General features: G+C 35.8%; 1 protein-coding gene across 3 annotated transcripts in view; it reads left to right on the forward strand.

The window, feature by feature from the left end:
• The window catches only part of TBC1D15 (TBC1 domain family member 15), a 79627-nt gene that overhangs the window by 40431 nt on the left and 17203 nt on the right, over nucleotides 1–21993 (forward strand). For all 3 annotated transcript variants that reach the window (XM_007503054.3, XM_007503055.3, XM_056798460.1), the window contains 2 exons: nucleotides 770–864; nucleotides 15909–16025. In XM_007503054.3, the coding sequence (XP_007503116.1) occupies nucleotides 770–864; nucleotides 15909–16025 (212 nt within the window). The remainder of the gene's footprint in view (nucleotides 1–769; nucleotides 865–15908; nucleotides 16026–21993) is intronic.

Below are 21993 nucleotides of genomic sequence, written 5' to 3' on the forward strand. Positions count from 1 at the left end.
TATTGCTTTAGGAAGCCATGAAATAGAGGTTAAATGTCTTGCTCAAGGCCACAAAGGTAGTAAACTAGGATTTGAATGTCAAAATCCTTATTTCAAATTCAGTACTATCTCTACTATATCATGCTGCCAGGATACCTGGTATGATGAACTGTTCTAATGATTTGAAAATGCTGCTCTTAAGTAACTTCATTTTATAAGTATTTTTCTTTATATTTACTTTAGAAACCTACGTGATTAACATTTCATTAACACAGTAGTATTTGGTATGTTGGATTTCAAGAACTGATTGCATATTTTTTACCCTAACTAGATTCCTGTGGTCTACATGAGGTTAATTTTTACATGCGTTTAAGCTAGCACTTAACTTAGAAGCAATTGAAAATTTTCATTTAGTGATTGATTAAAGAATAAGAGACTTGGAATTGGCAGACTTGTATTCAAACCCTCCTTTGGACACTTTACTATTTGGGTGACTGTGAGGAAGTAATATTAATTATGAGCCTCAGTTTCTTCATCTGTTTAATGGGGATGCCAATATAGATGTCATCTCCCTCTCAAAGTTCTGAGGAAAGCACTACGTTATCCTTAAAAAGCTATATGAATTTGAATTATTTTCCAGCCAATGATGATGACTTAAAGAATTTAACCATGATGGCATTATTATGAAATTATGTCCCATTAACATCTTAAATAATTTTGATAATCCCTTTATACCTTGATGATTCCTATTAACAAGCTTCCTTTGAAATAAAGTTATTTTCTTCTTTAGTGATGAATACTTCCGGATGAAACTACAGTGGAAATCTGTCAGCGAGGAGCAAGAGAAAAGAAACTCAAGGCTGAGGGATTATAGGAACCTTATAGGTAATTTTCCCTTATGAATTTGGAAATGGCAGTGATTGGGAAGGAGGTGTTTAAATTAAAATATTTTTTATAAGACTAGAAAAGAGATATGCTTCATATTGTAGGATTGGAGATATAGATTAGAAATTGGAAATAAAAAATTGAAAAGATGGAAGATGGATTGTGTATAGATTTCATTGTATGGTTATTGTTCCTCATCCTTTGGCTGATTAAATTAATTTTCCTTTTATTCGAAACTCATCCCTTTATATACTTAAATTTAACAGTTTTCACTGTTTGTAATAGAAAGGTTTCTAGAATATTGCACATCCCTACTTAAAAAATATACTTCAATTTGATCAAACCTTTCATTTCTCCAGCTTCCCATGGCACTTTTTCCCTACCTTAGCTGAGGCCTCATATTTCATTAGGAAATTTGAGGTCATCTGCTATTGAATACTTCCTCTTTTTACTTTTCTTTTTTAATCTCATATCATTCTCTTCCATTATCTACTTCACCCCTGCCTCATAAGAAGTAGTGGCCCTTCTCCTTGCCAAGGCAAACTTCTCTACATGAACTAGTGAGCCTATTTCATCTCATCTATTTCAGCAGCTTCCTTCTTCTGTTCTGATTCTGTCATTAATCTTTAATCTTTCCCTTTTTAGTGATTTATACCTTGTTGCCTACAAATGTACCCATATATCTCCCATACTTAAAAAGATCCTTTCTTGATCTCTACTATGTTTGCTACCTATCATCCTCTTATCTCCCCTTTAGGAAGACATTGTTGGTGCCTCTACTTCCTCCTTTTTAAAAAAGAAATCATGCAAAACACACTTTCACATTGGTTATTGTTGTAAGAGTACACTCATACAAAACCAAAACTTAAATAAACTGAGGGGAAAGATAGTCTCCTTTGATCTGCATTTGACCCAACAGTCCTTTCTTTGGAGGTGGATAGCATTCTCTATCGTAAATCCTTCAGAACTGTCCCAGATCATAGCACTGTTGAGTGGCCAAGTTATCACAGTTGATCATCGGACAATATTGCTATTATTGTGTACAGCATTCTCCTGGTTCTGCCTATTTCCCTCTGTGTCAGTTGATGTAAGTCTTTCCCGATCTTTCTGAAATCATCCTGTAGCTCTCTTTCCTCTTTTAAACTCTAGGGACTGCTTCTAACCTCATCATTCAATTCAGGGAAGCAGTAAATGGGAAAAAGTTAGCATAATCAGCTGGTCTTAAAAAAATTGAGATACTCATCGTCTACATTACAGGTTCCTTCAGAATAGAGTATTAGATTTTATTTGTCCTTTTATCCGCCTTCATTAATAGCACTTTGCTCTGTGTCTCTTTTTATTAGATACTAAATAGTGAATATAATTTGCAAATAAGCCTACTATCATCTGTAAGGCAATGGAGGGGAAGCTAAGGGAATACAGAAGTTTATATGGGAATTATCTGCTGATTGGGTCTAGCATCACTTTTATTTCCCTAATCCCCTAGTTTTAGCTGGATCCTTCTCCAGAGTTTTTTTTAGATCTTTGTTTTCATTTATATTTTTAAAAAATTATACTTGTACTTTTAGAAAATTAGGATGTTGGACTTCTCACACTGTTATTTAGCACTGAGAGAGTGAATTAAATTTTTTTAAACTTTTTTTTTATTCAAACAACAAATTTGCACATAAATTTTCCAAAGTTATATGATTCATGTTGTCTCCCTCTCCTCTTCCCTCCCCCCCTCCCAGAGTTGACTACCAATTCCACTGGGTTATACATGTGTTATCACTCAAAACTTATTTCCTGAAAGAGTGATTTATATAAAGCACTGTGTTTAAGTAGTGGGGAGATGTAGTAGGTCAACAAAAAAAGTTTGTGTGGGAAGTATTTGCTCTTTTAAAGCAAAAATTTGTTTCTTTTTTCTTGGAAAATTTTATTTATAATTAGTCAATTTAGAACATTTTTCCTTGGTTAAAAGAATCATATTCTTTCCCTCCCCTCCTACCACCCCAAACCACGTGCAATTTCACTGGGTTTTACAAATGTGTCCTTGATCAAAACCTATTTCCATGTTGTTGATACTTGCACTAGGATGATCATTTAGAGTCTACATCCCCAATCATATTCCCAAGAACCCATGTAATCGAGCAGTTGTTTTTCTTCTGTGTTTCTATTCCTGCAGTTTTTCCTCTGATTGTGGATAGTGTTCTTTCTCATAATCCCTCTGAGTTGTTCAGGATCATTGCATTGCCACTAATGGAGAAGTCCATTACATTTGATTGTACCACAGTGTATCCGTCTCTGTATATAAGATTCTTCCGGTTTGACTCATCTCATTCCTTTTGAGCACAGTAGTATTCCATCACCAACATATACCACAATTTGTTCAGTCATTCTCCAATTGGAGGGCATCCCCTCGTTTTCCAATTTTTTGCCACCACAAAGAGCGCAGCTATGAAAATTCTTGTACAAGTCTTTTTCCTTGTGATCTATTTGGGGTACAAACCCAGCAGTGCTATGGTTGGATCAAAGGGCAGACATTCTTTTAGTGCCCTTTGGACATAGTTTCAGATTGCCCTCCAGAATGGTTGGATCAATTTACAACTCCACCAGCAATGCATTAATGTCCCAACTTTGCCTCATCCCCTTCAGCATTCATTACTTTCCTTTGCTGTCATGTTAGCCAATCTGCTAAGTGTGAGGTGGTACCTCAGAGTTGTTTTGATTTGCATTTCTCTAATTATAAGAGATTTAGAATACTTTTTCATGTGCTTATGAATAGTTTTGATTTCTTTATCTGAAAATTGCTTATTCATGTCCCTTGCCCATTTATCAACTGGGGCATGGCTTTTTTTTTTGTACAATTGATTTAGCTCCTTATAAATTTGTGTAATTGGACCTTTGTCAGAGGTTTTTGTTATGAAGATTTTTTTCCCCAATTTGGTTGCATTGGTTTTGTTTGTACAAAACCTTTTTAATTTTTAATTTAATGTAATCAAAATTATTTATTTTACATTTTGTAATTTTTTCCAACTCTTGCTTGATCTTAAAATCTTTCCTTTCCCAAAGGTCTGACAAGTATACTATTTGTGTTCACTTAATTTACTTATAGTTTTGTTCTTTATATTCAAGTCCATTCGCCCATTCTGAGTTTACCTAGGTGTAGGGTGTGAGATGTTGTTCCAAACCCAATCTCTCCCATACTGTCTTCCAATTTTCCCAGCAGTTTTTATCAAATAGTGGATTTTGGTCCCAAAAGCTGGGATCTTTGGGTTTATCATAGACTGTCTTGCTGAGGTCCCTTACCCCAAGTCTATTTCACTGATCCTCCCTTCTGTCTCTTAGCCAGTACCATATTATTTTGATGACCACTGCTTTATAGTATAGTTTGAGATCTGATACTGCTAGGCCCCTTCCTTCACATTTTTTTTTCATTATTTCCTTGGATATCCTTGATCTTTTGATATTCCAAATGAACTTTATTATGGTTTTTTCTAATTCAGTAAAAAAGTTTTTTGGTAGTTTGATGATTATGGCACCAAATAAGTAAATTAGTTTGGGTAGGACTGTCATTTTTATTATGTTAGTTTGTCCTACCCATGAGAAATTAATGTTTTTCCAATTGTTTAGATCTAGTTTTAATTGTGAGGAAAGTGTTTTATAGTTGTGCTTATATAGTTCCTGTGTTTGTCTTGGCACATAGATTCCCAAGTATTTTATATTATCTAGGGTGATTTTAAATGGAATTTCTCTTTCTTAATTCTTGCTGCTGAAATGTGTTGGAAATATTACAACCACTACTTCTAGTTCTGCCCCATGGGACCAAATAGAACAAAGCTGATCCCTATTTTGTATCATAGCCTTTCACATTCATGATGATAGTGTGATTGAAGAAATATGGGAAAAGAAAAATTGGATCTGCAAAGCAAGGAGAGCTCAGAATCTTTGGAACACACAAATCATCAGAGGAGGGGAGAGAGAGAGTTCCATGGAAGTTTGAAAAAGAGGGACAGTTGGACTTCAGTTGCTTGGAGTTCATTCTTCTTCTGCCTGAAGGTGGTTGAGGACAGATCCTCTCATCTCTTCTCTGGCCATTACCTTATTACTTCCACTGTGAATTGAAGGAATAGTCAGTCTTTCCCAGAAGAGACCCTGCTAGAGTTATTGCCATCTTTTCTCTGAGAAAATATTTTATTTATTACTTTTGAAGAGACTTAACTTTTTCAAAGCCTTCAATCAGTGTTAATATTCTGATTTAGGGACATCCTTTTTCCTACTTCCTAACCCCACCTTTACCTCCTCCCCAAAAGAATAAAAGATCCCTTAACTAAGGAAAGTAGTTAGAAGGATCATTGTTACTAGAGAGAAGAATCAACTTACCATCTGTGAAGGAAATCTCCATTAGGCTTGCTCAGTGGGAAAGAATAGGAAGTGGAGAGGGGAGGGACCCAAGATTCAGTCTCTTCCTTTTGCTTACTTCTTGGTGTAACTTCTGTTGATTTCCCAATTACATTTCACCAAGTTCCCTCTCTAGTACAATTTGGCACCCCAGGAGAAGTCTGCACCAGGCTACTGGATATAGATCAACTAGAAAAATGATGCTGCAAATACTATTTGGGTTATCAGTGTTAGCTATCATTGCCTGTTACTGGATATACAGCATTGTGTATGGTGCCTTGACTGGAATTGTGATGAGAACTATAGGTCTGAAAACCAAGTCCACACCATTCATGATGATGATGCCTTTTACAGACAACAAAGTTGTATGGCAAATAATCACCCAAATTTACATATTTGCAATGGTGGCTATCTAAACCTTTACATATATCAGAAATGTTCTCAAGTTCTTTACACCTAAAAAGGCAGCCCAGATTTTAGTGCTAGATGACATCTTGGAGCAAGTAGTCAAAAAGATGTGTGCTGAATACTTAGAGAAGCAGGGAAAAATGACAGGTCAAGGAAGTGAAAGGGAAAAAGACAAAAGTACTGGCAGATACAGAGAATAAGGACAAAGAAAATAAAATAAAAGACCAAATAAGAATGGGGCCTGAGGGAAAAGATAAGGATAATAAAGAAACTGGAAAGATCCTGCCATTAAGAGACATTGCAAACATTTCTGATATAGCCGGTGCTCTTCACTCAAAAGTCTACAAACTCTACCCAGGAATTGGATTGGATAAAATGCAGATTCCTAAAATTTTTATCAGAACCTTATAGGGCCCTTAAAGAATTGAAAAGGACATTTAAAATGTTTGAACCAGATTTTGAAGATTCAGACCTTCTTTTATCTGAATTATTTAGTCCTCATGGGCATAGGCAATTTATTGATAAGACCAGACAAGATATATCCCTGGTAAGTTGGCCTACAGTGGATGAAAGGGAAGATTTGATTTTGCTAACCCAACAAGCTTGGCATACTTTAGAAAGTGCAGGGAAGACCTCCTTGTAGGCAATGAAGTCATTTTGTTCCAAGCCGAATGCTTGGAGCAAATTTGACAAGTTGAGTCAAGAAAAAGATGAACAACCTGCAACATTTATAGACAGACTGGCCGAAATGGTTGAATCTATCATGGGTTTGAATCAAGATTCACTAGAATCAGTGGCTCATGTCAGGAGACAATTCCTGAGAGGTTGTAACTCCCATCTAAAATTTTTTTTTCAGGAATTATTTTCCCAAATATGACAGTATTACGATCAATGAACTGAGAGGTACCGCTACTTACTTGTTTGAAAGTTATACGGAACAAGAATGAGAAAAACAAGAATTGAAACAAAAACTACAAAATACAGAGGAATCTCTTAAGCAAAAAGAGATTGAACAAATCAAAAATTTGCAATTAAAACATACTCTAGGCCCTCATACCAGCAACAGAGAGGTCAAAAAGAGAATAGAAAATGTTTTTTTATGCCATAGAGTAGGCTACTTGGTGAAAGATTGCTATTTAAAGAAGAAATATGAACAAAATAATAAAAGCAACAAAATACAGGGAAGAACATATTATAGATCAAACTCAATCTGATGCTGTGAGCACTGCAGTCCTAAGGTTTCAAAAACCCCAGACCTTGAAAGCATGAAACTGGCTATAAAAACGGGGGCAAAGCCTAAATATTCAGAGGTTGTGACGAAGGGAAGGCATTCTTAATTAAGCCAGGATTTTAAAATAATTGAAAATAAGAAAGGGCATGGAAGAAAAGAATGGCAATGTGAAACTTAATATGGGATTTACAGGATTGAAACATAAAAATAGAAAGGAAGAAGAAATTACATGGGTGGTACCTAAAAATGAATTTATAGGGTCTGTGAGAATTTGTGATGAAGAATCAAATCAAAACATAAGTGAAAAGCCTAGACATGTAAAGGAGATAGACCAAGAGGTCAAATATATGGTAGCAGAGATGAAAACTGATATTGGAGATTCATATGGAAAGTGCATAGTAAGTAACCAGTCAAGAGAACAGCAAAGAACAGATCAAAACATATCTAGAAAATTTCTTTGAGTACAGATTGGGTCCCGAGATTGAAAAGGGGAGAAAGAGAATTCATGAGAATTTACATAAATAAAATCTTAAATTGATGAATGAAACAAGATAATCATGTGAATGCACAGACTAAGGTTACTATTACAAATATGTCTTTAGGAGGTATAGGCAATGTAAATCTATGTAATCTCACAGACAAGGATAAAACCCCACTTAGATCAATTAGAAATTCAAAAAGCTGTTTGGTACAGACTTCTTTAGAGAAAATATCTAACTTGAATCCAGAAGCAGAAACTTTTTACCCTATACAAAACAACTTAGAAAATTCAAATCTAAAGGGTAATGGAGCTGAAAATATAGTTAATATTGATAATCATATTCAAAGTATTGAAAGTGTAACATCAGTTAGATTTGAAAACATAAATAGAATGTAGGGCTAACAACTGCCATGATGGCTAAGGGTTCAAGAAACTTCCACGAAAGCCAACATTCTGAATGGATGGGGGTGGTCTGACTAAGTCAAAGTATATGAACTAACAGATAGCTATGGTTTAAATTCATATTCCAAAGAAGAAGACGACAACACAGAATCGGGTGTAAATAAAGATCAATCTGGAAACAAATTAAACTAAGAAACTTTAATTGGTCCAACCATACAATTAGCACCATGCTAATCATATCTAGATTCATCAAGTTCATGCAGGCTGATCTCAGGGGGCTATACTATTTTGTATGTCCTATGGATTATCTAAGCTTATTTCTTTCCTTCCTAAAATGTAGTGCCCAGAATTGAGCACAGTACTTCATATAATGTCTGGCCAGGGCAGTGCATAGCAAGTCTGTCACTTGCTTTTTCTTGAACACTTTAGGTTAATATAGCTCAAGATATGATGTAGTTGCTACCATTAATCAGCTTATGTTCTAAATTAGAACGGTAATACATACAAAACATTAAAATAAAACAACTTGGACCTGTCAGAATTGGTGGCATATATAGTATATGTTATTTTTAATTGAGAAATTAATTCTAATTCTAATATAGGGAACTAGACAAATGGAAGTTTAAAAGTAGCCTGGTGCAGTGATCTAGACATGGTATCAGGAGACCTTAGTTTTGAATGTCATCTCTGTCACTTGTTAGTTATGCAATCACAAGAAATTTACTTAATTTCTAGGCAAAAAAAAAAAGAAAGAAATCTATAAACTTCATCATTGGATTATTTAGTCTTACTTCTTTTTGTCCAAGTCCATAATTTATTTGGAGGAGTAAATTCCCCCCTATTAATACATACACTTGCTCTGCAACTTATAAGTTGCTGAGGATTCTAAAAAGTTCGTGATTTGTCTAGGATCACTCAGTCAAGGCAGGTATACAATTTGAATTCAGGTTGTTCTCTTATTTATTGAATCATGATGGCTTTAGACTGTTACAGGAAATTAAATGAATTAATTCCTTTTTTTAATAGGAAAAATAAAGTACAATAAAATCTATTTAATGCTTATTAGGGTAATTCTAGCTGAATTACTTAAAAGTTTAATTAAATTAGGATAACTATTGTAATGATGAAGTGAAGACCTGAGGGGGAGGCTTGTGAGTGCCCCAAACCAGCATATATCCAGATAGAGGTCCCTCATACCTCTCCTTGTAGAGAAGACTTCCCTGCCACCCTTTAGGGCTGGCACAGTCACTAAGTGGCAAGCCTTTACTGAGGGGAGATCTCCATTTTGTCTCCCTCAAGTAATTCAGGTACTCTGGGAGAGAGTAGTGTGAGAAGCCGTTTTCATCAACCTTTTCCTCACTTCCTTTAATCCTTATTTCTTCATCTAAGGAGTAAGTCCCCCCCCCCCCCCCCCCAATTTACACTATTTAAAAAAATACAGTTGCTTTTGAGTAAAGACAATAATTGAGACTGCAGTGGAGACCCTGTTGGTATTTTTAAAAAAAATGATTTTTCATTATACTTACTCACATTTTGCCTTGGATAGGTAGATGAAGCATTTTATATTTTAGTTATTTAATTTTGAATAAAAATAAAAGTTTTATTTGACTCGTAATGAAAAAAATACAAAGGAAAAGAAAGACTGTCCCTATCCTCAAGGAACTTATATTCTAGTCAAGGAAGACAGTACATAATAGGGAACTTAGAAAGGGTGAGGTGTGCTTCAGAAGATATGATAGTTGGGGAAGAGAGAGGTGGAAAGGTAGTTTGTGGCATCATAGAATGGCCTGCGTTTCAGGAGGTGGCTTTTGAATTGGACTTAAAAATAGAAAACAACTAAACAAGTCATAAAAATCTTACCTTAAGTTCTGAAGCACAAGAATGGTAAGGGCTAGGTAATTTGGGTTAAATGACTTGCCCAAAGTCACAGGTGAATTGGCCTTTAATGTATGGGTGAAAATTCCCCAGGTGAAGAGGAGGTAGCCAGTTGTGATAGTGAAAAAGTAATCTGAGCAAGGTCAGTGAGTTTTGGCTGTTAAAGTGCCTGATGGGAGTAGATAAATGGGGGAGGGAGGGAGAATTGGCTCATTTTGGCTAGATGTAGAAAACTTGTAGTGCTAGTCGGCTAGAAAGCTGAGGGTGGTATTTGGTTATGGAAGGCTTTAAATATCAATTAGAATTAAATATATTACTTGATGGGTAATAAGTAGTTGCTGAAAATTGTTAAGCATATGAGACCAAAGTTTTATACCGCTACTGAGATTATTCTGGCAGTTGTACAGAGGTTGGATTTCTGAATATGGAGAGCAGAGGAAAGCAGTCCTACTAGATTATTATTTTAATGCCAGGGAATGGTAAATGAAGACCTATACTGTTGTGGTATCTGCGAGACTAGAGAGAAAATGGATTGGATGTAAGAGATGTTACAAAAATGAAACTGTCCAGGACATAGTCATTATTAAAATGGAAGAGGGAAGGAAAATGCAGAATCAAGACATACAACATGATTATCACAATTGATACCTGGGTGAATAATCAAGTTACAAGAAGGAAGAATGAAAGGAATTTTGTAAATTGATTCTGGACATGTTAAATTAGAGATAGTGAAGTCATATTTAAGTGGCAATGTTTTGTAGACAGTTGGGAATGAGTCTCTAGAATTCAGAAGATAGAGCAAGAGGGGAAATAGACATCAGGGTATAAATTATATAGAGGTAATTTTTGAAGTCTTTGGAGTGATATTGCCAAAAGAACGAATATGTGGAAAGAAGAGAGCTAAGCCCAGAGTTAGGATGAAATTGAAGATCTAGTCAGAATAGACACTATGAAGAAGGAAGAATGAGACAAGCAGGAAAATATGGAGAGAAGGAAAATTAGGACAGGTGGGAGAATGAGAGGGTCTTATCTTTAAAGCCAAGGGAGTAGAAAGTATCCAGAAAAGAGAGTGGTTATCATCATTGTCAAGAGACCAAGAGATGATGGAAAAAATACTACTCAATGGTATTTCTAGAGCAATTTCAATATAATATTTGGAGGTTGAGCCATTTTGGTAAGGAGTTACTGAGACACTGGGTTTTGAGGTGCTGGGCACAAATCAGTTTCCTAAGTTTAATTGTGAAGAGGTTTTATTTTATTTTTTATTTATTTATTTATTTTAAAATAATATTTTATTTGATCATTTCCAAGCATTATTCATTAAAGACAAAGATCATTTTCTTTTCCTCCCCCCACCCCCCATAGCCGACGCATGATTCCACTGGGTGTTACATGTGTTTTTGATTCGAACCCATTTCTATGTTGTCAATATTTGCATTAGAGTGTTCGTTTAGAGTCTCTCCTCTGTCATGTCCCCTCAACCGCTGTATTCAGGCAGTTGCTTTTCCTCGGTGTTTCCACTCCCATAGTTTATCCTTTGCTTATGAATAGTGTTTTTTCTCCTAGATCGCTGCAGATTGTTCCGGGACATTACGCTGCCACTAATGGAGAAGTCCATTACATTTGATTATACCACAGTGTATTAGTCTCTGTGTACAATGTTCTCCTGGTTCTGCTCCTCTCGCTCTGCATCACTTCCTGGAGGTTGTTCCAGTCCCCATGGAATTCCTCCACTTTATTATTCCTTTTAGCACAATAGTATTCCATCACCAACATATACCACAATTTGCTCAGCCATTCCCCAATTGATGGGCATCCCCTCGCTTTCCAGTTTTTGGCCACCACAAAGAGCGCAGCTATGAATATTCTTGTACAAGTCTTTTTGTCCATTATCTCTTTGGGGTACAGACCCAGTAGTGCTATGGCTGGATCAAAGGGCAGACATTCTTTTGTCGCCCTTTGGGCATAGTTCCAAATTGCCCTCCAGAATTTATTTTTTTTTTATAAACATTTTATAAGAAACTTGTAGTCAGGAAAAAGAGGAACCAGTTACAGGGTGAAATGAGAGAGATGTGTAGTATTCTTAAGGTGTTGGGACTGTCTGAGGAAGGCACATTTGGTATGCCCTCCTGTAACAAATTTAAGGGAGAATATGGATAAGTTATACTTTTAAGGTAGGAATGTATAATGTATAATATAATATATATATAATATAATATAATATATTATAATATAATATAATGTATAATAATACAAATCCATTTGAGACATACGTTTATCACTTTACCAGTCATTAACCTAAATTCAGAGTCTATTATGTGTCAGGAAGTGAGGATACAAAGAAAAATCAGATATTGCCTGCCTTCAAGGAGCTCACAATCTAATGGGAAAGACGACATACAAATTATTATGTATAAAGAAGCTCTAAAGAGAATAAATAGGAAATAATCAACAAAGAGAAGGCACTAGACTTGAGAAATTGTGAAAAGTTTCCTGTAGAAGATGGGATTTTTACTTGGATGAAGGAAGCTAGAGAAGGGAGGTAGAAGTGGTAGAGACTGGACTGGGAAATAGCTGTTAAAATGCCTAGGATTGGGAGAAAAATAGCTATATGACCAGTGTTACTATATCAAAAAATATGTTGAGGGGGAAGGGGGCATAAAGTATAAGAAAATTGGAAAGACATATGTGGGAAGGTTATGAAGGGCGTTGAATATCAAATAGAAGGTTTTATATTTGATTCTGGAGGCGATACAGAGCCCTAGTTTATTGACTAGAGGAAGTGATATAGTTGAACTTGTGCTTTAGGAAATTTTCTTTGACATCCGAGTTCAGGATGATCTGGTGTAGAAAGGGACTTTTGGCAGAGAGATCAGCAGGTTATTGTAGTAGTTTAAGCATAAAAAGATGAGGACCTGACCAGGGTCAGAGGAGAGAAGAGGACATATACAAGAGATACTGGGAAGGTACAATCCATAGGCCTTGTCAACTAATTTAATATATTGAGTGATTAATTGAGAACGACATTGAAGTTTGAGCTTGGGTTTCTGGGAGGATGGTGCTACAGTTATAGAGGTTTGGAGTTGGGTATGGTTTTTGGGAAAAGAAAACATTCATTTTTGGACATGTTGAGTTTAAGATGTCTATAAGACATTCTGTTCAAGATGTCTAGTAGGTAGTTGGATATATGATACTGGAGGTTAGCAAAGTAGTTTTGAGAATCTTAGCATAGAGAGGATGATTCATGGAACTGACAAAATCCACAAGCAAAATACTGTAGAGGGAGAAGAGAATAGGGCCTAGGGTAGAGCCCTTTGGGATAGTCATGGTAACAAGCCTGACCTGGAATCCAGCAAAAGAATGAAGTGAGACCAGATAGGTATTGAGAGAACCAGGAGTGTGCTGAAATATTAGAGAAGAGAGTATCAAGGTGAAAAGAATAGTTAACAGTTTACTGGGGGTAAAGAACAGTAATGTTGATCTAGTTCACTAAAGAGTCCTGATGGGCAAAGGTGGAAAGGATGAAGACATAGGAGAGAACTGAGGGGTTGAGAGAATGGGGGTCACAGTGTGGATGAAGAGCAGGATTTTGGTATTGGAAGGCAGAGGAAGCTGTGGGAATTTCTAATGTTGTGAACAGGAAAGTGGCACATTTTTCAGTTATGGCAGGATCAAAGATAGAACTATCTTTGGGAAAAGAAAACATTCATTTTTGGACATGTGGAGTTTAAGATGTCTACTAAGGTGGCTAAGGCTAAGGTGGGATTGAGGAAGAAGTCACGGAAAATGAGTGGGTTGCAGAACTGAAAGGTTAGGGTGCTTGGGGGGGGTATCAGTATGTATTTCAAAGTCTCCTAGGTGAGGTAGGTGTTGAGGAGGAGAGAAAGATGGTGAACCATGTATGGAACTTACTTAAAAAGGAAGGGTTTGTAGACTTGTAGGCTATCAGAATTTTCATTGGATGGTAGATTATCAATTATCAGTTGGAAATGGGCAATTTTAACATATTTAGACCAAAAAAACCTACTGATTATAAATCATTTTTGTTTGCAGGTTAAAAAATATATATACACAATTAAACATACATACATATATAATCAAAGGTTTTATAGTTTTAGAGGCACAGGTTTATTTCTTTGAGAATATTACTTTGTTAGAAACAAAATGAAAACAAAAACATCCCAATAACCTCACTCACAGTATATCTAAACCAGTGTTTTGTTATTGATAATTTATTTTGATTAATTATTTTTTGGTGACGAATAGATCCTCTTCCAGTATAGCACCAGTTTTTTAAACTCACATATGTATTTAGGTATGAGATGGAAAGATAAAAAAATACTCAATTGAGTTGATTAGAGTAACAAGTTTATAATTTGGAAGTTCTACAAATTCCTTTTTACTGATGATTCAGTATAGAATTCAAATAGGGAAATTGGTTATATAACTTAGAAAGCCAGATAATCAATTATATTGTATTGTAATATTTTGTTTCAACCATAGAATAGTTTTCAGCGAGAACTAATAATTTATTTTTCATTTTAGCACAATAAAAACCTGTAGTAAATTTTGACTGAACAACGCTTAAGAATAAATAAGCTACTAGAAAAAAATTATTATGGAACATGACAAATTACAAGTTCATAAATTTCTTAAAGGAAACCAAGCAATTATGAATGAAATGGAATTCTTTTGATTAAACTTGATTGCATAATAGCTTTTTTCATTACTTATTTTAAATATTACCTGTATTTTGTTACTAGTTAAATGTGCAATATTCTTTAGTGTTGCTTTTAATTTACTGAAAATGTTTTCTAACATTTAATCAAATGAAAAAAATGAAAATCTATTAAGTTAATCATCTCAATTTAAAACACATTATATTTTATATTGTATAAAGATGATTCATGGCATTTGATAAATTCATTTATCTTTACTTTAAAACCTGTCAACAGGGGGCAGTGGGATAGGATAGCTCAGTGGATTGAGAGCCAGGCCTAGAGCTGGGGGGGTCATAGGTTCAAATCTGGCCTCAGATACTTCCTAGCTGATCTTGGGTAAGTCTCTTAACCCTCATTGCCTAGTGTTACAAGGGAATCACTTTAAAAGACTGATATATATTAATTTAAGGTCGCCAAGGAATTCAGCTATGTAATTCCTAAATGAAAACTCAAGTCAGCAGTCAATCTTTTATGGAGTTTAATTACAATAGGAGGAAGAAAGGAATTAGAGATAGAGAGAGAGAAAAAGGGAGAGAAGGGAATAGGGCTTAAATACCCCTTCTGTTTAGGCTGGGCCAAAAGGCCCAAGCCCTTAGATAGCTGGGGCTAAGAAAAGAGATCAGTCCCTATTACTCACGTGACCAAAATGGAGAAACAGTCTCAGAGGCCCCCACCTTCAGCTTCCTTCAGAGCAAGCTTCTCAGAGCACACACCAACCACACCGACCAACTTCTCAACCACCCTCCCCTCGAGTCTTCAGACTCCCCTATCCTTAAGGAAACCATCCAAGTTCCCTCCCCTCAGTTCTCACATCTACCAATCACCTGTCCATCAATTTCCCTGTGCCAATGGAGGCTCTAGCTTAACCCAGGACCGCCCAGAGGTCTTCTGGCTTTGCACATGTCTGTTGAAGGTCATATTTTCAAATAATTAAATCTTTGATCCTTTGCTACAGCCCTTTCTAAATCCTGTTAACCTGAGTAGGGTAGAGATTGAAATAATTAAATTTTGATCTAGGCTGCAGCCCTTACTCAATTCTGTTAGGACTGAATAGGGTGGAGATTGATTCCAAGTATCTTCATTGTATCAATTCTAAAATCAATCATGACTCAAAGAAATTCCTGTTCTATGCTTAAGCATAGGTCAAAGTCCTTTCCATTGTTCAGCAAAAGGTTTCTGTCCTAAAGTAATCTTAAGAAGGGAAGAGAAGGAACCTCCCATGCCAATGGGGTTTCACATTCTAATAGTCAAGACCCACTATCAATAGGGAATTTTTCAAGTATGAAATTTCCCAATGGTGAAATTTCCAACATTTATAAGTCTAAGAAATTTTGAGGTTTACACTAGCCCTTACCACTCTTCTGCCTTGGAACCAATACTTTTAGTATTGATTATAAGATGGAAGGTAAGGGTTAAAAAAAAAACAACCTGGCAACAATGTAAAATTAATAATGAGGAGAAATGCTTCATTTTGTAAAATATGAGCTTAATACAATTGGTTTTGGTAAGCATTTAAAATACTATGTGACATTTTTTTCCTCTTCAGAAAAAGATGTTAAGAGAACAGATCGAACAAACAAGTTTTATGAAGGAAAAGATAATCCAGGATTGATTCTTCTTCATGACATTTTGATGACCTATTGTATGTATGATTTTGATTTGGGTAAGTTTTCTTAGATCATCTTTTAAAACAATCTTTTACGTTTTAGAATTTAAAGTTCTTACTGTTCATTAGCGCCTGTTGTTACTCATCATATATTCTTGTTATTTTTAGAGACTGAATGAGTTTGATTTTTGACATTTTGTCCTATCCTCCTATTTTCAATTACATGTTGTTTCCCAGAAGATGGCAAGGTTATTTGTCAGGTTAGGTAACTATAGTTGCATTTTTCTAGAGGTTTTAGAATGATTTTATCCCCATTCTACAAATCTCCAATCATAATTTGCCATATAGTATCTATTCCTATGCCCCAGCTAATTTAGAATTGTTGATGTGGAGACTTAGAAGTCTTCTCTTTTCCTTTCAAAAATTTCTGATTAGAAAAACACCGAAGAAAGGCAACTGCTTGACTACAGGGGCCGAGGGGATATGATTGGGGATGTAGACTCTAAATGAACATCCTAGTGCAAATACCAACAACATGGAAATGGGTTCGGATCAAGGACACGTGATACCCAGTGGAATCTCGAGTTGGCTATAGGAGGGGTAGTGGGAGGGGAGGGAGGAAAAGAAAATGATCTTTGTATTCAATGAATAATGTTTGAAATTGACCAAATAAAAATAATATTAAAAAACAAAACAATACAAAACAAAAAAAATTTCTGATTGTTTGACTCTCAAGTTTGTATAGAGTATAAGATATGGATATCTTATAGATGGATTACATGGATCACCATGTAATCAATCAGTCAGTCAACATGTATTTATAAATCCTTTGTCTGTGCTAGATATTCTGCTAGGTCATAGGCAAACAAGTACAAAGAATAAAACAATTCTTACTGTCAGTGTTATGTTCCAACGCAGAAGATAACCAACACATAAAAATGTAAAGTTAGTAAAACATATATAGAAAACAGTTAAATACAAGGTAACTTGAGAAAGAAGAGAATAGCAGTTTGGGGCAAACAGAAAGTTGATGTTACTTAGGCAACATTTTAAAGGTGGAGAGGACTTCTGTCAGGGATCCACAACTGGAAACACAGTAAGTAGGAGAGAGGTGAATTTCTTTTTAAATAATGGAGGAAACTTAGATACCTTTGACAGCAGTAGTGAAAAAAATAGTTGAAAGAAAATTTGAGAGAGAAGAATAGTTGAGTTTGCAGTTCCCTGGAGAAAGTGGGAGAGGATGGGATCATGGGATGCACACATGGAAGGTTTAGCCTTGGCAAAGAGAAGGGCAATTTTTTTGTCAGAGACTTGGGGAAAGGAGGAGAAAGTAGGTGATGATGTCAAAGGCTTTTGAGGTGATGAGAATGGGAAAAGGGGGAGCTCTTATGTGGGAAATTTATTAACAGAAACACCAATAAGGGAAACAAAATCTCCAAGCCCAAAAGAAATAGGTTTATTGCTAGAGGGCCAGTTCCACAATAAAACTGGACCATAGTCAAGACCAGAGCCACTGATGGCCTTTGTGTTATGCCCAGAAATCTGATGATACTGTGTCAGATTAAAGACAGAATATACAGTTAAATTTAAATAGAATGAACATAAATCTTCCAAGTGAGCAGGTTTTAATTAATGACAGAAGTGCTGAATAAGCTGGAAAGTACATAAGTCATAAGGCATGACCTTTGTAAGGCTTTTGCAATAAGGGCATAGGGTCTGATTTTTGCTGACAATCCTTATCCCTGTCAGGAGTCAGTCACCTGTATTTTGACCTAAAGATGGTACCCAAGGATGACTGACCTAAGCCATTGCACCTAGTAGCTAGGCATCCTCTACTCTTGACTGAATGCCTCATGTCAGGCCCTCCAAAAGCAGCCCTCTTACCTCCTGACTGACTTACTGTCTTATGTCCTATCATCAGGGTGTGGTGGGCTTGGTAGGAATTTTTGGGTTACAGGCTTAAAAGGTCAAAATGCCTGTCAGCAAGATTTAATGCCACCCTAAGCTATATTTTTCTTAGCTGTGGCTTATAATTCATATAAGGCTAACTATATTACTTGACTATTAACTCAAAATATTGTGTTATAAAAATAATCATAAAGGCTAATACTATTATAATCATAAAGGGGGTAGGGGGCTTCACATTCATGGTTAAAAAGCCTTAATTCTTTTTTGTAAGCTAAGTAGCAAGGTTCTTAATAGAGAGATTTATCTATGAAATGGGAAAGAGGATGAATCAGATTCAGGCTTAGAAATATTAAAGCCCATTTTTTCAAATATCCCAAATGGCCCCATATTATTTTCTCTGGATCATTTGACCTCATGGCCCAATTGATTAATTTGTTTCATATTGCCACTTAAAATTTCTATTTCTCCTAGATAGCCAAAACCTTTCTGTTACTCCTTTCCATATTCTCCCTTCTTGAAGGGAATGATCAATTAAAACCCTTCATCAGATACCTCAGCCCTAGATGGGTAGGTCACTCATTATTTATGATCCTTGCTTTCTCAAACCTTCTTCTGGAATATCTTTTCTGAGCTCTTTTGACTAGATAAGATGGTGAAATCTCCTTTCTTTGCAATGTTTCCTTCAAGAGGATGGTAGAGTTCCAAGCCATAATCCTCTATTCAGCAGGTTGTTTCCTCCTTTTAAGAGGTGGGTTATAGCTACTCAAAGCCCTCCTTCCTTAAAGTTAATGTATGATTCATTCAGAGCAACATATCCATAGTTATATCTCCTGACTACTATAGAGTCACTATTCCTTCCAGTATACTTTAATAAAATGATATGAATTGACTTTAGCCTCCCAGCAATAATTTTAGTTCAGCCTATTCTCAGCATCATTTTCTGTCTTATTTCTTCATAGTTTTAGTACCCGAACAGTTGATGAGAGGTACTATAATGTAGTGGATAGAGAACTGGCCTTAAAGTTAGGAAAGTCTAGCTTGAAATCCTTCCTACTTGTGACACTTACTGTGTGACCAGGAGCCACTTCATGTCTCAGTGTTATAGGGAGCTCTTGAGGACTAGATATTCAAGATGAGATATGCTAAACTGCATTGGTACAAGGAACTTCCTTACTGGGGAGTTTGCTGTATCAATGAAATCACAGGTACAGTCCCTTTCCTCATGAAAAGTGTTTTCTTTTTTAGGAAAGTGAACATTTTTTTAAAACCCTTGCCTTCCTTCTTAGAATCAATACTATGTATTGGTTTTAAGGCAGAAGAGTGGTAAGGGCTAGGCAATGGGGGTTAAGTGACTTGCCCAAGGTCACACAGCTAGGAAGTATCTGAGGTCAGATTTGAACCTGGGGCTCCCATCTCTGGGCCTGACTCAATTCACTGAGCCACCCAAATGCCCCATGGAAAATGAATCTTTGAAGAAATGTTATCTCAGAGAGCTATCATGTTTTCCCTTATCTATTTAATGAGACCTCAACTAAGGCCCCTTTGACATTTTCCTGTATTCTTCTAAAGTGGAGTGACTTTGAGGCAGTTTTCCCTAGAATAGTATATACCCTGCCATGCAGTCCAAGTGACTGGCATCTTTTTTTTAAAAAATCTTTTATTTTTATTTATTTTTAATTTTATTTAATTGATTAATTTAGGGTATTTTTCCAGGATTACAAAAATCATGTTCTTTCCCTCCCCTCCCCATAGCAAACACACAGTTCCACTGAGTTTTACATGTATCAAAGACCTGTTTCCATATTATTGATATTTGCACTAGGATGATCATTTAGGGTTTATAACCCCAATTATATCCCCATCAACCCATGTGATCAAACAGTTGTTTTTCTGACTGGCATCTTTAGAACTTAAAACCTTCTAAAGAGTCTCTTACCGGACTGGGGACCAGAAGTTCTAGTTGTAACAGCAGCTAGGAATATTTGGCAATGAGGTAGAAATGGGATTTGAATATAGGTTAATTATGATGTTAAAGGAGACAATGCCATAGGAATAAAATTATAAATGAAGATTCAGCTGACCAGTGTTATATTAAGGCTTTACAACATCATGGTTCTTGTATAGGATATTGAACTTTCAAGTCAAGAAATTTGGACTCAACTCCCTACTCTGATGCTTTGCTTTTTGATCATGGACAAGTCCTTTAATCTCTTTGAACCTCAGGTTTCCTCATCTCTAAAACAGAGACAATAATATTTGTGTAGATTTGCTGTAAAGAAAGGGTTTTATAAGTTCACACACTACTTGTGAGTTTTAGTTGTATTTGGATGGATATGTTTGCATTATAGATGTTAGTGTTGAAATAGTGTTCATTGAGACAAGTTCTTGGCAGCTATGCTTATACTCAGATTTGCTCATTTTAAAAAATTGTAACCTGTGAATTTTGAGATATTGAGGAATAAACATTACTTTTACTCAAGATGAACAAAGTTTTTGTTTAGTTCATAAAGAATACTGAGGCACCATCACAGAAACTTTTTTGTGAGAAGAGTTTCCTTTTTAGTGTTAAAGTTAAAAGAGTGGTTGCCATAAACTGTGACCGTGAAAATATGGGTTCAAGACTTTGAATTGCCAAAAGCATAAAGATAATTTTTAGTGTCTTGATTTAAATAAAAAAATAAGTGGTCGCCATGGAAAAAATTCCCAAATATGAAATACCCACGTCAGCTGGGTTTTATAGAGATTTTAATTAATACAAATTAAGGAATTAAGGAAAGGAAAGGCCAATGGCCTAGGCCTTTCTTTTAAGAGAGAAAACTAAATCAGTCGTTAATCACTCACCACAAGATCTTTCCAAGCAAAACTGTAGTGTTCAGAGAGACCCTCCAGTTCAGCTCCTGAGCTCCACTAAGTTCAGCCACCGAGAGAGCCAATTCAGCTTCCTAAGCTGAACTAAGTCCAGAGGCCTCTGACCTCCTTTTAAAGAGAATTTTCTCTTATGTCACCTCCCCTAAATTTTCACATTTACCAATCACAGTAGATGTTTTCCAAAAGACTGACCATTCTTAATTCACATCTTGTTATCACCTTCTCTGAGTAGACTAAAACTTCTGAGTATTTCACACCTCTTTGCTAAGGTTGTCCTTTGCAAGTTGCCTGACCTTTTAGTGATTAATTTGACCTTCATAGGTACTTAGCACCCTTTTGTATTAGGTCTAAAAATAGACCTAGCTTAAGGGCTTTTGCCTCACTATGAGTATGAGTTAAGTACTTTTCCATTGTTCAGTAAGGAGTTTACAACTTTATCTTCCCCTTAAGGTATGCCTAAATATGGGTGGAGTAAGGTTAAGTTCTCAATACATTCCTGATCAAGTACCTTCATTGTTTAAATGGGGAATAACCTTAACCAAATGTTTTAAGGTAGAGTTTGAGCAGTTTTAAGATTCACATTAGTTCTCTAAAGTTTTGAGATTAAGGGTTGGCTTAGGGAATGGGGAGTCAGGTGGTTGGAAGAATTCCTCAGCTCCTTGTTTTAGTATGCTAGAAGGAGTGGTGGTACTGATGAAAGTTGAGGGATCAAGGGACATTGGTAGCTTTAAGTTTACTCTTGTGTAGTCCATAATGACGGGTGTGCATGTGTGTGACTTTTGTCTTACAATCCACACTATATAACCAGCTATGGGGACTAGAGAGGGCAGGTACTAAAGAAGTAGAAATCAAAGTTTCTATTGTTAAAGAGCATAAAATTTAGTTAAGGAGGCAAGCAATTGCACATGAAATACCTTTACAAAGTTCTTTTATAACACCAAGTGCTGTGTAATTAGTATAAAACCCTGAAGAAGTTGGGGATGGGGATAAAGAATAAAGGAGAGAAGAAAATGGGGTAGTTAGTCCAGGAAGACTTCTTAGAGGAAGTTAGTTGAGATCTATCTTCCAACTGATAAGTGAGGAATGCTGGTTATAGTTTTAAAATAATTCTAGACATACATTTTTTCAACTTTGTTTAGTCTTACCAACGCATTTCCTCATGTAACCTAGAATATTGAAGCCTCTATGACAAGCAAATAAGGCCTTATTTCATTTTCTGCAAAGTACTATGGCTATAAATTGGGAGAAA

This window comes from Monodelphis domestica, chromosome 5, assembly GCF_027887165.1.
Source record: "Monodelphis domestica isolate mMonDom1 chromosome 5, mMonDom1.pri, whole genome shotgun sequence".
NCBI classification, from domain to species: Eukaryota; Metazoa; Chordata; class Mammalia; order Didelphimorphia; family Didelphidae; genus Monodelphis; species Monodelphis domestica.